The sequence below is a fragment of the Paroedura picta genome, chromosome 1, assembly GCF_049243985.1.
Source record: "Paroedura picta isolate Pp20150507F chromosome 1, Ppicta_v3.0, whole genome shotgun sequence".
Classification (NCBI taxonomy): Eukaryota; Metazoa; Chordata; class Lepidosauria; order Squamata; family Gekkonidae; genus Paroedura; species Paroedura picta.
Window position 1 is genome coordinate 74,175,656 of NC_135369.1, and position 16,820 is coordinate 74,192,475.

Consider the following 16,820-nt stretch of genomic DNA (forward strand, 5'->3'; position numbering starts at 1 on the left):
GCAGACTCAAGGAACACTTGTGCCACTGCCAGTTCTGTGCATTTAGGAAATGAGGGCACTGAATGTCAGGCTGTTCTTAAAAATATGAAAAAAATACCACATTCCCAAAACACATATACACATATAATAATCCAACAAAAAGCCTTTGACATTTTATGTTACTCAAATCATCCATGTAGTATATTTTAATGTAATATTTTAAATATAATATTTTTTTATTTTCAGTATAGATCCCTTATTACACTGAAGGTTAATTTTTAAGGCGCCAAGACTGGCAGTAGAGAAAGTCATTGGAACTGCTCAGAATTAACATTTTTTGTATGGGCATTTTTTATATGGATTGAGCTTGTTCCATAAAGCAACACCTGGGAAATGACTGAATCTTATTATTTGCATTGTGTTTTTCACATTACAGCACCCTTCCAGCTGGCTGGTGTTGCTCTGTGCTAGGATTCTGATGCAGCACAAAATCTCTCCTTTCACATTTCACAATGCACAATATTACATATTATTTATCCTGCAAATAAAACAGCTAAATAAAGTCAGAGAGGAAACAGAGAAAAAATTAAGTGCAAAGAATTGTAAGCACCATTATCATCATGTAGGTTTATTACTACTAACAATAACATTTGACATTCATATTTTAATGGAAGAAACTTCTTTAGATGCTTTTCATGATCATGAAAAACTAGAGGGAAAGCCCGTTGCACCCAGGAATACAATGGGTGCTAGCACATACACTTGCACAATGACCTTCCTGGTCCTCCTCACCCCCACTCCCTACTCATTCTTATGATCCAGTGTGGTGAAATGGTTAAAGAGTAGCAGACTCTAATCTCAAGAGCTGGGTTTGATTCCTGACTCCTCCTCCATATGCAGCCAGCTGGGCTGCCAACCTCCAGGTGGGGGACTAGAAAATTTTAGAAAGATGTAAGAGAGAAATCTAGGATGAAAGAGAGAGAGAGAAAGAGAAAGAAAGAAGGGAAGGGAAGGAGGGAGGGAAGGAGAAAGCAGCTAGACAAAACATCTCCCAAAGGAAAGACTGCGCAGGGAAGGCTGCTGGATCCCCCCAGCCCCTCTGAGGAGAGGGAGGTTGGGGGAAAGCAAAGAGTACTCTGATGGTCAGCTGCATGGCCACAGGGAGATGCTGTGAGCCCAGGTCCTGTTAGGAAGCACTCCTCAGAGGAACAGCCTTGCGAGGAGCCCCCAGCATCACCCAAGTCTCACCTGGATGAGAGCTTAGCCCAGCCATATGTTCAACAGGCGGAGACTTCTGATCAGCAGGGGGAATGGAGCTGCAGACAAACCAATGTTCTTGCAGGAGCTCCTCATTCCTTTACCCATCCTCCAGCTGCAGCTCTCTGCCTTGTCAGCCCACCTGGCTCACCTGAGCCAATAAAGCAATGCCAGCTATGTGCTGGAAGAGAGCTCCACCATGTTTGCAAGACAGCTGCTGACTGCAGAAGAATGTGAGTCATCACAGAATGAGGACTGAGAGGCTGCTGATAACCTATATTAAGGCTTGGAAGCCTGGTTTGTAGAATGGTTCTTTCTGCTGATGCCCTTGGACTGCCCGAACAAACCCTTGACTCACTGGACTGAGTTAAGACATTCACTGCATTCTGTCTGTTCCTTGGAATTCTGTTTTTGAAATACTGAATTTTTTTGCCTTCCTGGCAGCTTGTCTTTGTTTCCTTCCAGTAGAGCGGTGAAAACTGACACCAATACAGGAGACAAAGGAAGCAGCTGGATTTCCTCCCTTGTCTGGAGGGAGATGGAATGTGGGGAAAAGGCTGAGGATGGGTAACTTACCACCAGCAGGGCATTTCAGAAAGGCCAACACTTTTTCTACCTGGCAAGCAACAGGAAGAGGACAGACAAGCCCCACAACTGGCCCTCATTGGCAGAGTGCTCTCTCCCTATTGGTGGCACACTCCCAGGAGTGAATTGTCTGCATGCAATTTGAACTGATTGTTCCTCATTGGCAGGGTGCAATTTGAACTTATTGGTCCTCATTGACAGAGTGCACTTTGAACTGATTGGCCCTCATTGACAGCATATGCAATTTGAACTAATTAGCCCTCATTGGCAGAATGTAATTTTAACTGATCTGCCCTCATTGGCAGAGTGCTCTCTCCCTATTGGTGGCACACCCCCAGGGAGGGCCAATCAGGTAAGGAGTGCGTTGTCTGCATGCAATTTCAACCTTATAATAATGTTTAATGATTAGTGAAATGATGTTCTGTATGTCGATAACTGTTTACAATAGCATCCATAGAAATGAACACAGTTTTTAAATGTACACAGAAATACATGTCTACATTTCAAACAAATACCAGGTGTAAGCACTGACAGAATTGTTGTTTCATCAAATTAAACCTCCTAATATTTAGTTGGCACAAGAGACAGATGTGTGTGTGTTTGATTTCACCAGTTTCATTCACATTTCAGCCCCCTGGTAGTTTTCTGTCTATGGCAATCCCATGAAACCTACTGCTACATTTTTGAGGACTGCAGAGGGCTCTAATGGGAAAGGCATGCTGCTATCACAAACTGCTTCTGCTTGTGCATTCCTAGGACTCAATCCAGTAAGATGACATTTTGAAGTTAAAACAAGGATTGAATTCATCAGCTGAGATATTTTGCAATCCTTGAGATGACAAAGGTAAATATTTTGAAGAACAGACAGAAATCATTTGTTCAATGTATCAACTTTTATCCATGATATCAAAGTAGAATTTCAATAGATTTCATACTTTAAAATGTTGCTCTGCAAAAGAGATTAGATCTCAGGATATTTTTAAGAAAATAAACTGATTTATTATCTGTTCCCAAGACAAAAATGAAGGACATCATGTGGTAGTGATGCCTGAAATGAAAAAAGTAGCTTGCATAATAGGATCATTGTTAACAGTGTGTTCTGGCCAAACAGTAAATTCAGTCCAGATCAGACAGGGAAAAGTCAACCTCTTCTTTAAATGGATTTAGAGTGCATATTATTGTCAGCAGTATGTCTAGAATCCTAACATTAGAGATTCATTTGTTTCAAATGGTCCCGTCATAAGTATTCAGCTAAAGTATTGTAGGCTTCGGCTGCTTCTAATTTTACAGTGTATGTTAACAATAATCCTCGATATTGCCTTGTTCAAAAAACTAAAACGCTTAATGCTCTTTCTTTTCTGTTAGAAATACCTATTTTGAATGGATCAAGGGTCTTTTCCTTGCTACGGTTAGAAACTCTGCAAAATCACTTTATGATTAATAACTGTTTTTGAATAGAAAACTTGGTTGTACTTACGTCTGAACTGATATTCATTGAGTGTTTTTTCTGTGCAGGTACACATGGAACTGCACATATACTGGCCAGCCATCGGCATGTGATAAGCTCCTGACAACACAAGGCACTTTCTCACTGTGCATCTCCCTCCTGCAGTTTAATTAGGCTGCCACAGGAGCAGTGGATCCAAAGGGAATCTGAACAGACTTCACAGCAGGGTAGGAGGGAGAGATTTGTGCCTGCACAGGACACCCGATAAACATTGGTTACAGGTAAGTACAACCAGGTTTTCATTGTCATATTTTCTCTAGTCCCATACTGGAGAATAGTGATGTAACTTAATTCCAAGAAGGACAACATGAAGCTGTTATTGGTAGAGGGTATGGAGGACTGCTCTGACTTGGTTGAATCACTCTGGGAATCCACATCAATGGCATTGTGCTTGATAAACACTGAGGGACTGGATCAGGTGGCTTCACTACAGATGTCCTGTTGTTCCTATAGCATGAGGTCTGAGCCCTGGTGGATTGTGCTTTGAACATTACGAGGTTAGTACCTTTTCTGAACGGGGTGGTCCTGTGAAAATAGATGGGGCTTGTTTGATATTGAGTAAGTGTAGAGACTTTTCTTTCATGTCTTTTGGGGAAGGAAAATATACATGGAAGGGGAGCAACGGGAAAGGAGGAAACCACTGAGCAGGAAGGGAATGCTAGGAGATAGAACCATCTTGTCCTTATGAGTTTTTAAGGAAAGGGAGGCTTGACTTGCTTGACTATGACTTATCCTTCTAGCTGAAGTAGTGGAGGTCAGAAAGGCCACCTTAATGTAGAAGAGTTGCAAGAAAGAGGTAGCCAATGGCGCAAAAGGTTTAGCCATGAGTATGGAGAGCACCAGGGAGAAGTTCTACCGTGTGGCGGGAGGAGGTGAAATGTTGATCAAGCCTTTGAGGAAACCTTTAGATTCTGACTGAGCGAATATAGAATCCCTTGAATAGGAGTATGGAATGCAGAAACAGCTGCCATAGGGACAAAGAAGACGAAGAAGAAGAGTTGGTTCTTACTTGTCAATTTTCTCTTTCCAAAGGAGTCTCAAAGCTGCTTACAGTTGCCTTCCCTTTCCTCTCCCCACAGCAGATATCCTGTGAGGTAGGTGAGACTGGGAGAGCCCTGATATCACTGCTTGGTCAGAATAGCTTTATCAGTGCCATGGCGAGCCCAAGGTCATCCAGCTGGCTGCCTGTGGGGGAGTGCAGAATCGAACCCAACTCGCCAGATTAGAAATCGGCACTCCCAACCACTACACCAAGCTGGCTCTGGAGGACTTGGCTAGCCCCTTATTTAAGGATACAAGGTAATTCAAAATAGATGAGAGAGGACAATTGTCTGGGTTTATTCCGGAGTCCCTTGACCAGGAAGTAAATCTTTATCATTTAGGGACACAGGACTTCCTGATGGACAGATTTGTGGCCTCGGCCAAGATATTCTGAACAATGAAGGAGAAGGCTACTATTCAAATCTCAGGTCATAACCTCAGGTTGTCATGGATGAGATTACTGATGTGAATGAGGTTCTGTTGGCTAAGAGGGTCAGAGTGAAAAATCAATGTTATCTTGGCTAATAGGGTGCAATGAGAATGGCTGATGTCTCATCCAGAAGCATTTTGTTGACCGTTTGGGTGATCAGAAGAAGAAGAAGAAGAGTTGGTTCTTATATGCCGCTTTTCCCTACCCAAAGGAGTCTCAAAGCCTTCCCTTTCCTCTCCCCACAACAGACACCCTGTGAGGTGGGTGAGGCTGAGAGAGCCCTGATATCACTGCTCGGTCAGAACAGCTTTATCAGTGCTGTGGTGAGCCCAAGGTCACCCAGCTGGTTCCATGTGGGGGAGCGCAGAATCGAACCTGGCATGCCAGATTAGAAGTCCGCACTCCTAACCACTACACCAAACTGGCTCTCAGAAGTAGATGGGGGAAAGCACAAGAACAGATCTCCAAGCCAGGGACTCCCAAGAGATTGCGGGTCCCTCTTTGTCCAGGAACAAAACTTCTTGTATTTGGTATTGAGGGAAGAGGAAGGAGGTTATATGGAAGGTGTTCCTTGGCAAGGAAATAGGGTAAAGAAATGTGTTTGGATAGGAATAATTTGTGACTCACCTGAGAGGCCCAGCTTAAGGCATCTGCCAACCCATTTTCCTTTCCTGAAATGAGAATTGCATGCAAACCCATGTTGTAGACAATGGACCATTCCTAGATAAAGACAGCCTCTAGACCTGTCACTTGGTCAAAAAAGGAAAACAGGTTGGTCTGACAGGACCTGTTGGAGACAAATCCATGCTGACTTCCTTGGATCACCAAATTGTCCTCCAGATGTTTGCAGATCGCTCCCTTTAATATCTGCTCCATTATCTTACCCACAACAGAGGTCAGACTCACTGGTCTATAGTTTCCCTGGTCATCCTTCTTCCCTTTTTTGAAGATCGGAATAACGTTTGCTTTCTTCCAGTCCTCCGGGACATCTCCAGTCCTTTAAGAGGTCCCGAAGATGATGGACAAGGGTTCTGCAAGTTCTCTGGAAAGTTCTTTGAGCACTCTCGGGTGCATTTCATCCGGCCCAGGGGATTTGAACTCATCCAGTGCAGCGAAATGCCTCTCAAAAACCTCTCTGTCCATTTCAACCTGCCACCCAGACACTATCTCTTGGCTACTGCCATCTCTAGATGTACCTAAACCCTTTGACCTGTGGGGAAAAAAGATGTAAAATAGGCTCTGAGCCTTTCTGCTTTCTCTGCATCCTCCGTTAGAGTTTGTCCATCCGTACCCAACAGTGGGCCTATTGCCTCCTTTACTTTACATTTGCTCCTCACATAACTGAAAAATCTTTTCTTGTTACAGTGGGCTTCCCTGGCCAATCTTAGCTCACTCTCAGCTTTGGCCTTTCTGATGATTGATCTACAGTGCCTAGTAACCTGTAGGTACTCTTCTTTAGAGCTCTGTCCTTCCCTCCATTTCCTCAACATCTCCCTTTTCTTTCTTAGTTCCTCTTGAAGTTCTCTGTTCATCCAAATAGGCTTCTTAGAGCTCCTGCAGTGTTTTCTTCTTTCTGGGATAGTCATTGATTGAGCATGCAGTAGCTCTTGTTTGAGTAGCGCCCACCCTTCACATGCTCCCTTCCCTTCCAGCATTCTTGTCCATGGTATGACACTCATCATGTCTCTGAGTTTATTAAAGTTTGCCCTACGAAAATCCAACATCCGCGTCTGGCTACAAGCATCCTTTCCTCCCCATCTCAAAAGGAATTCTATGAGGATATGGTCACTTCCCCCTAGGGTCCCCACCTCCTTCACCTCATCCACCAACTCTTGCCTGTTGGTCAGTATTAAGTCCAGTATGGCTGTGGGTTCATCTACCATTTGATAAATGAAATTGTCAGCCAGGCAGGTCAGAAACTTGCATGACTGAGGATGCTTTGCAGAGTTTGTTTCCCAGCACACATCTGGGAAATTGAAGTCACCCATGATGACAAGGTCCTGACACTTGGATATTTTCTCAAGCTGCTCACAAAGTGCAGCATCCACATCCTCTCGTTGGTCAGGCGGTCGGTAGCAGACACCAACCACCACACTGTTTGTTTTCCCCTCGCTTATTTTCACCCAGATGCTTTTCACTGTAGATATATTCTCCATCACTACAATTTCCTGACAGGTAAGCCCTTTCCTCACATACAGTGCCACTCCTCCACCTCTTCGATCTATTCTGTTTTTTCTGAACAGTTCATATCCATCCACTATTACATTCCAGTCATGAGAATCATTCCACCAAGTTTCTGTGATGCCCACTAGATCATACCTTTCCATCAGCATGAGAAGTTCCAGCTCTTCCTTCTTATTGCCCATGCTTCGGGCATTAGTATAAAGACATCTGAATCCTTTTACTTTTGGTTCCCTATGAGCTGGGTCTAGAATTGGGCAACAAGGGTCTAGAATTGGTAACAAGGGTCTAGAATTGGGCACTTGCATCCTTTTTCACTTTTCCTTTAGAAAATAGGGGGAGACAATTCCTTTTGCAGAGGAAAGGTAGGATTTAGTTTGGAGCTTCCTCCAAGAGCTTCCTCCAAGAAGGGGGGGGGAACCTTTTATTGAAGCAATGCAGGAGCTGGGAACAGAAACAGGCAATTTTGAACTGTTGAACAACAAAGAGCATCCATTGATCTTTGGCAATGGTTTCCAAGATATAGGTAAACCTGGACAGATGGTCCTGGAAGGGATGCAGGCCAGAGTGTAAAAATCCCCAAGGAACTTTGAGCCCTCCTTGGGTTTAGAGTGGTAAAGTTTCCACCTTGGCTGGGAGGAAGAGTGAAGAAGCTTATAGCCGAGGTGAGATTGTTGCCCCAGAAATTTGCAATATCTTCTGGTAGAAGAATAATGCTTAGTATAAGCCTTTTGCTTATAAAGGTTAGGATAAAATGAAGTGATACCAGAAGTGATCCAGTGGTGGAACTGAAGAAGAAATTGACAGCAGAGGCTAGGGCAAGTGCCAATGTGCCTGGCTGTGTTAATTTGCCATTTGGCTTCCACAATACCCATGCCAGATGTTTCTCTTCACAGGGAATCTGCTGGGCCAGGGCCAGGGATGGGGCAAGCATTCACCTCTCCATTGCCCCCCCCCCCCAACACAGTTAAGTTAAAATGAGAGTACTTGCCTCTCTGGATGTCAGTCGCTACCACATGCGATGAGCCTCAGCCAGAAAGGATTTTTATTATCAATAATTATCCCCTTTTGACCCCTTCCAAGCTCATCATTGGCCATTTTGGAGGGTGTTTTTTGACATAACCATCACCCAATAAATGTTTAAAATAATATCGAAAAAATGAATTAACTTGGCAAAACCCTACCAAGGCCATTGAGAAACCCTGGGTTTCATGAAACCCCGTTGAGAAAGCCTGATTTAGCTAATACACACTGTTTTTTTTTCTAAAAAAATTGTAGTTTTTATTGAATTTTAATATACAGGTTTAATGTGTTAGGGTAATTAATACAAGAGCTGTGTTCAATTTACACATTCAAATACAGACAGGAGCTCAGATCTTTTGTTATGATATACAAAAGGCATCCAATGGTCGTCCTCTAGCAGCTTTGAAACGCGGCAAGAAAGGTCCTAAGGCATGTTAAGTGCAGTAAAAGGCCACACGGAATACAAAATGAATATAAAGGATTTCTTTCCATGATGGGTGCACTTAAAAAAAGAAAACAGGGCCTGCTCCACAGGGCAGACAATTAGCAATTTAAAACAGTAACTGGCCAATGTTCCAGACAAAGACGAGCATTACCTTGTGTATAACAATGTTTAGAAAATAGTTTATATTGCAATTGGATCAAAGGTGGGAGGGGAAGCATCCAAAGGAACAGTAGGCATAGAACTGCTGAATTAACAAGTAATATAAAATATATCCACAACTAATTAAATGCCAAATAAATCAAGCAATAGTTAAAATACCCTTTTCTTTTCAAAAATAATAGCACAGTTTGCTTATTCCCATGAATTTTATTTATGAACACACTATATACTTCATCACTTCTTCCATACACACAAAATGTGTCCATTTGGTCTGTCGCTTTAGCGAAGCTGATGTAGATTAACACATCATTTTTCATTTCCCCAAAGATATGTTTTCATGCTTGTTTTCCATATACAGCCAAACTTTGGGTTAGGAGCATCCTTAACTCAAGTTAAATACGCTTCTTTCTTTCCTTTCCTTTCCTTTATACAGTGCAGAGTATACGGGCTTAAAGTTACATGTCACCTACTGCTTCTCTTACTCCAGTTCACTGTCTGTGTCAGAGTTCAGGGGTGTGCAGTAGTTAGGCTTGTCGGAAGGGATGTAGCCAGGCAGACAGACACATTTGTATGACCCTTCTGTGTTAATGCACTTGGCATTCTTGCAGAGAGACATCCTGTTATTCAGTTCATTACATTCATTCACATCTGGAAGAAAAAGCAGATAAAATAAAAGATGGTGAGGGGCTGCAACATCCAGTCTGATATGGTGACTACTTTACCTAATGCTTGAAGTGTAGCTTCAGTAGATTTCCATAGGCTCAATTTGGAAAGTAAGCATAAAAGTAAATGGGGCTAATTAAAGTACTACCTAACCAACCATCATGGTGAATGCCTATTTATCTCAATTGGGGTGATGGAAATGCCTTGGACCATGGGATCATAAGCAATGAACTAGCAGAGTTGATTCCTCAAACAGCTCCAGCACTTCCAACTTTCTGGTGATCCCTGGCCCCAAGGAAGCTCACTTCACCTCAACCAGGGCCAGAGCTTTCTCTATCCTGGCCCCCTCCTGGTGGAATGAGCTCTCAGAGGAGATCAGGGCCCTGGAGGAGTTTGAACAATTCTTCGGGGCCTGCAAAAAGGAGATCTTCCACCGGGCTTTTGGCTGAGGTTGACCTGAACCACCAATTCCCAAGGACCCTCCCCCTGCGCCTCCCTCCTATGGCACCCACTACAATTCCGCCCAACCCACTGGGCTATCAGTATGAGTTAATTTAATGTTTTTTATATTTTTCTACTATCCTGTGTTGCTGTTGTTATCACTTCATTATTCTTAATCTAAGTTATCTATTGTTTCTGTTTTATGTGAACCACCCTGAGCCTTCAAGGAGGGGAGCATATAAATATAATCAATAAATAAAGTCAGAGGATATCTTCTCTGTGTGGCACTTTGTGCCTTTCTATGAATAGTCTACATGCAAAATACTGTAACAAATTCTTACCAACACAAGTCATCTTGGCCATATCCAAATGGTAGCCATCAAAACAGTCACAGGTATACCCTTCCTGGACTCTTACACAGCGCCCATTTTCACATCCATTCAGAATGCCACATACTTCTGCTTGCAACTCCTCAAAGCTGTTCAGGAAACCTAGGAAGAGGAAATGTTGCAAATGAATGCATTCAAGAGCTATGGGAGCTTCATTTCCAACAGCCGGATGGGCTGCTTACATCATCTTATAGTGCATAACAAAGACCTACTGTGCCTGTAAACTACTGCCTGCTGCAACAGTGCAGGGTATTAAACACATGTTATGCTTGTGGTACATAGAGAGAGGCTGGTCCAACTGTTTAAAATGTCACACACTTGTCAGCTTTGTGCTATGTCCCAACCTGAGTTGAACTCCTGGTCAGTGCCCCTCCCTCCCCTGGCTTTCCTCTAGCCCTCTGACATGTAAAACATGTGTTCGTTTTGTCAACGCCTTATTGCTTGTTCTCAGCTAGAAGGTAAACATGCCGTGTTGCTGTTGTTATACCTGGTTGGGACTTAGACTGTCTCTGCTTTTCACTCTCTCCTGGATCAAATGAGTCAACTGTGGGAGCAGATACTTCCCACTTGAAATATGGTGATATGGGGTGGAGTGGGTCTGAGGCATCTTCAACAATTATTTTGGCTGTGTATGACTTCCATCTGATGCAACAGGATTTTCCTATAAATAAAGACTAGATCCAGTTTTGGTTCCAATGCCTGGGACTCCTGTTTGTTGATTCTGAAGAGAACTGTGGACTGCATTCCTTGGGTCATGGCAGGAAGTTTTTCAAAAGTAGTTGCGTTTTCTCATATCATGCATAACTAACACAGGGTACGGCTATCATTGCTATGCTGGATGAAGAGCAGGTAAATAAACACATTGAAGAATGAGAGTTACCAGTGAACTCTTAAGATTTATTGGCTTAGCATACTTAGCATACTTAGCATACTTCTAGTTGCCCAAGATCCTGTGCAATACCTAGAGACCTCTTCCAAATATCAGAACTTGGTTGAACAAAATTTTGCATAATCGGAAAAACATGTGATGATATAGTAAGTCTGACTTAGCAAACAGAGTTGCACTTACCTGTAACTGTTGTTCACCAACACAAGTTGTTCACCAACACACTGGGGAATGCAATTACACAGGCCATCCATAGAGACTTTTTAACTAGCGCAAAAGTCTGGCACATAATGTTCTGAAGGTGGGATGACCCTCTCAGTTTGCATAGTCAGACCGGACTTTCACGTAAACTTCTGGCAAACATGGCATGCCCCCATGTTGTGGGATTCATCCAAGTATAGAAGACAACAGTCATGATTGTCAGAGTGAGGTATCTTAGCCCCACAATGAGTGCAATATTTAAAGAGGGCCCTTGTTTGCCACGATGAGACCATGGGCGAGGGAACAGGGACAGTATCAGCTTAGTAAAGTACATTGAGAAGAGAAAAACCTTCCTTGAAGCTCGAATAATTGTCAAAGAATAGAAGAAAACAAGCAGCAAGCTGATAAGGCCTAACTGTACAGTGGAGGAGCTAGCTGGTGACAGTGAAAAATGGAGGGAAGAGGTGTCCTGCTTTCAGAATATGTGATTTACCCATCAGGATAATTGGTGCATGCGCAGTTCCTAATTGGCGGGTCGTCCCCTTTGGAGCTAGTAAAAAAGTCTCAGTGGCTGGCCCGTAGAAGTACAGGCCCCAATGTAGGGCTGCATCAGAAGACAGGAGATGAACAAATGGCTGCTAGGGCTACTTTTTCTTGTGTTTCTGCTTGTGTGTGTGTGGAAATTCCATGCTGTATGAAACACATTAGTTAATGGACTACCCCTACAGTGACCCTAGGCCACAACTCCCCTCCGTCATCATGTGAAATGCCTTTGTCACGTTGAGCACGATTCCCCTCACAAGAGAAGGCTGAGAAGTAGGAATTGAGCAGTTGAGCCTTCTCTTCATCACCTGTTGCACTGTCCCTTTCTTGTCTCCGCAATGGTCCTACCATGTCCCTGTTCTTTTTCTTTCTTTGAATATAACTAAAGGACACCTTTTTGTTTGTTTTTAGCATTTCTTGCTAGCCTAAGCTCATGCTGTTAGCTTTTCTAACACTCTCTCTACATGTATTGGTTATTTGTTTATATTCCTCCTTGGTTATAACATCCTTCTTCCATTTCCTAAATGATTTTTTAAAATTCTTTTGAAAGCTGTTTATGGAGCCACCCTGGTTTCTTTAGGTTCCTCCCAGTTACTTTAGTATGAAACGAATTATTTGGACCCCCTTGAATACAGATTTTAATATACATTTGGTACAGAAACAAGTCTGGTCACCCTGATGGATAACCTGGATAACCTGGGGTGGAAGGATGATGATGATGATGATGATGGAATTCTGGGATTGCTGTGTGAAGGAAGACAATTTCAAACTACCTCTTTTAGTGTCTTGCCTTGAAAGCCCTACAAGGTTCCCATAAATTGGTTGTGATTTGAGGGCACCTCACTCACTTGCTCACTCGCTCGCTCACTCACTCACATAATTTCTGAAACAGTAGACATTTTAGAGAAGCAATAACTGAACTGAACTGAAGATGGCAGTCAAACATCATCAAAGATAATCTAGGTATAAAATGAGAGCAGCATGTAATTTCAATGGTAAATCAATGAAAAAACTTAATCCGATGCTACTTCTCCACAAAATGATCTTTAAAAAAAGTGCACATTATTCCAGAACAATTCCATGATAGCAGACCCTGTGAATGCCATCTTATTAAGTTTTCAGAGGAAACCAATGCTGATGTTTTTAGAAGCCTTCTATAGGAAGGGAGATATCATTAAGCCAATTAAATTACCTCTAAAAATGGGGGAAGTCATTGGATGTTTCCACAGGATTAAACACCATTAATCTTGAACCTAAGAACTTCCTTATCCTACTAAGAGTGCACAAATGCCACCAAAATTCTTTTCAATATGATAATAATGCAGTAAATTACACATACAAAAATACATTTTGGTAAACTGTTGATTTAATCCAAGATAATAAGGCCATGACTAACTGCCACAATATATACTTTACTATACAAGAGTGTGACAATTCATTTAGACTGTTAGTGCTGGCTGCAGGGCTGTTATATAACATAGCGAGTGATATTACAAAAGACAAAAAACCCTACTAGGCAGAAAAGCAAGCTTTTCTTTACTAAACTCCACACAGAGCATGATGAAATGTTCATAAGATGAACCTTTATACACATCTCATTATATTGTAGTTGCATAAACATACTATGCAATCTGCTTTAACCATTTTGTTTCTATGTCTAAGAAATGTATAGAGCAAAATGGAAAAAGAAGGAAAAAAGGTTTAAGGCCATTTCCCCCCACTACATACTGAGGGACAAATCGCTTAAACAGCAAACCATTTTTGAAGCATCTGGACTGAATCCTCTGCTTTTGGTAATTGAACCAGTAACCTCAGGAATATCATGTAGAAATGTAGCCTGTGTACTTCCACCCACCACACCAACAAGGACATCTTATTATTTTCAATTTTTAAAAGAGACGACTACCGGGAGATATGATAAGAGGTTTATATGGTATGGAGAAAGTTGACAAACAGTACTGTTGACAAACAGTACTGTTTTCCCACGTTCCCAAAATACTAGAACTCAAAAGCATCCAGTGAAACTGATGGGCACTAGGTTTAGGAAGAACAAAAGGAAATACTACTTTACACAGAGATTGATTAAAATGGGGAATTCAGTGCTGAAGGATGCAGTGATGGCCACAGAAACAAACAGGTTTAAAAACTGATTAGATAAATAGATTAATGGAGGATAAATCATGGTGGTTGAGGGGAACCTCCACATTCAGAAGCACCATCAAGGGAAGGTCTTGGCCCGTATGCCCTGATCTTGGCTGTCCAGAGGAACTGGACTAGATGAATTATTGGCCTGACCCAGCAGGGCTTTTCTTATGTTCTTATCCAAGTTCCGTTGTATTCCTGGACCCTTATTAAAACTACCATGTCAAATTAGTTAGTAACTCTGAACAACTATTTTACAATCCTAGGAGCACTTTGCTGGAAGCAATTCTCCCTGAATAAAACCGGACTTAATGGTGAGTGTACATTCTTAGCACTGCCCTCTGTGAGACTCTGCTCTTGTAACTGCTTGATAGATGGTACCATTTTCACTCTTCTTCTTGCCACTGTGCCCTGCCCCAATTCACCAGCACTCAGGTTTGCCAGAATCACTTATTATGTTTACGTTCTCCTTACCATGCTGAAGTCTATTTCAAAACTTAAAATGTGGTACCAGAAGAGGCCCTTGGAGAAACAGAGCACAGAGCACTGGAGCCACCATTTCCCTCTTCAGGGAAACTTACATGTAGCTCATCAGTATACAGTGCAGCCACTCCCAAGGGCTATTTCAGGTCAGGGAAACAGCACTGGAAGGGGTGTGTGTGTGGGGTGGGGGGGGGAGAAAGTGTGCACTGCAGTTCTTACCTGAATCAGGCTCCCACATGCCTGGGAATTAAGGTGTTTACAATGCAGGGACAGGCTTGCATAGTTTCCCAGCTGAGCTGCAGCTTCTCATGCTGCATTGCAATCAAGAGGGTTCTACACAGCTTGCTTCCCTGGTAGTTCTCCCCCCCCCCCCACATTTAAATTGGAGATTGAATAGCATTATATTAATATACTATACTTCTTTTATCGCCACAACAAAAGGTGTTAAGGATGTACTTTTCTCAAAAAAGAAAGTGGAGCTAAATACATAGATTGATATAACAGTATCTTGATATAACATTATTCAGTCACTGATTTTAAAAGGAAAAAAGAAGTCCTGATGTCAGGAAGAGGAAATGACTGTTCCACAGAAAATGGCCACTTTGTGGGCAGGAAAACTGGGACTTTCCAATTTGCTTAGCAGCCAGGCTTTGCTGCAGTCCTTCCCCAAACTCAGAGTAAAGCAGGCTTGGGACTATTTGGTGGGCTATTTTGGCAGTGGGCTGGATCCATTTTGGGGAAATATTGGGGTTCCCTGCCCAGTAGGGGGTCTGTTTAAGAGGCCTTGGGGGCAAAGAGTTAGGGAGTCATGCCCAGCTTGGCGGCTGCCAGGCTCTCCTCACCCCCAGGTACCCAGGGGTGCTACCTCAGCCATTTGTCTGCTAACTCACTTTCCCAACACTTTTTCTTTCATCCCCATCACTATACGGGATTCCTGCATGGTATTTTGCAAATTTTCAGTGAAGCTGCTATTTAGCTACAGTTCAGCTGAAAGCACTGTTTTGTTTAATTAAAATCATATGACATTGAAAAGGCTGAACCTTATACAACTCTGTGTAAGACAACTGAGTAAGTTCAGCATTCAGAAGAGATGAAATCATTAGGCTGGCTTCTCCCGAATGTATTTGTGTGGGAACCAGTAAAGAATGAAATATACAAAAGCATTTATAGTTCTTGTGTCCTGCTTGTACTTAGTTTTCTTTTGTTTCCCTTCATATGAAGTGACGTGAACCAAATGCAAGACGAAAGAGACCTGAAGAGAAAGGAAGGCTGCAAGCAATATGCAGCTGGAGTGGGAAATGCTCCTGTATTACCAGGGCTATTTCAGACATGAAATGTAGTGCAATGTACACATACAACTTTTTCAACCTTAAAAAATTTCCTGAATAAAATAGACAGTGATATTTTTCCTATTTCCCAAAGGTAATAATAGTGAAAGGAAGTTAGAAAGATTTCAGTTATCTCCTGCTGTTTCTTGTAAATTCACAGAGGAACTTTTGCATCCAACCCTACCTCCTGGATATTTCTCATTTCCTTCTAGGCAGATGTGTTTGGTTTAGCTGAGCTGAAAAAAAAACCCTCATTGGTCTTTATTCAGTATTCTTGAGCACAGATTCTCTTATCCGGCTCAGTGGTTCATATATTTTAATACTAAAAGTCAAAAAAGATTTGCCTTTTACTCAGCAATATTTGGGCATGCTGAATATATTTGGTTCCATTATACCTAAAGGTAAAGGTATCCCCTGTGCAAGCACCGAATCATGTCTGACCCTTGGGGTGACGCCCTCCAGCGTTTTCATGGCAGACTCTATACAGGGTGGCCTTGCCATTCCCTTCCCCAGTCATTACCGTTTTACCCCCCAGCAGCAAGCTGGGTACTCATTTTACTGACCTCGGAAGGATGGAAGGCTGAGTCAATCTTGAGCCGGCTGCTGGGATTGAACTCCTAAACCTCATGGACGTAGCTTCAGACAGCATGTCTGCTGCTTTCCACTCTGTGCCACAAGAGGTTCATATTTGGTTCCATTAAACCTATGGGTCCACTAAAGTCCATGGCAAATCTAGCCTCTGTTCAGAAGTCTGGTGTAGGCAGGATTTTGGGACGAGGCACCAAATTTGCAGCATGACTGCTGGAACCTCTCCTCAAAAGACAGCAGTATAAGCCCAGCAGAATGTCCCAGAGTATCTCTGCGGTGAAAGTGAGGGGGGGGCATTTTTGCTAGGCGAGCCCAGCAGCAGGCCAGTGTAATGAGCCCAGAAGAACCAATGCCCTTGTGGCAGTGCCAAAACCTAACAGGACCAAGTTCCCATCTGAGAATCTCTGAAGTAGAAACTGAGGGGAAGGGGACATTTCTGCAAGAACAGCAGAACCACTGCCATGTACTAGTGCCCAGCAGCAGGACCCAGTGCCCCATTGTGGCAAATGCCAGCTCAACCCCGTTTAATTTCTAGAAGTTTGAATTGTT

At 42.7% G+C, this 16,820-nt stretch overlaps 1 protein-coding gene and 1 long non-coding RNA gene across 13 annotated transcripts in view; one reads left to right on the forward strand and one right to left on the reverse strand.

The window, feature by feature from the left end:
• The first annotated feature begins 2,571 nt into the window (after positions 1-2,571).
• LOC143840267 (uncharacterized) lies at positions 2,572-16,665 on the forward strand. The gene is made up of 4 exons (XR_013232092.1): positions 2,572-2,665; positions 3,337-3,549; positions 14,139-14,186; positions 15,577-16,665. It is a non-coding gene; the product is annotated as an uncharacterized LOC143840267 (long non-coding RNA).
• LTBP1 (latent transforming growth factor beta binding protein 1) overlaps positions 8,241-16,820 on the reverse strand; it is a 276,190-nt gene continuing 267,610 nt past the window's right edge. For all 12 annotated transcript variants that reach the window (XM_077343424.1, XM_077343401.1, XM_077343391.1 and 9 more), the window contains 2 exons: positions 10,053-10,202; positions 8,241-9,255 (listed from right to left, as the gene is read on the reverse strand). In XM_077343424.1, coding sequence (XP_077199539.1) covers positions 9,086-9,255; positions 10,053-10,202 — 320 coding nt within the window. In that variant the 3' untranslated portion in view covers positions 8,241-9,085. The remainder of the gene's footprint in view (positions 9,256-10,052; positions 10,203-16,820) is intronic.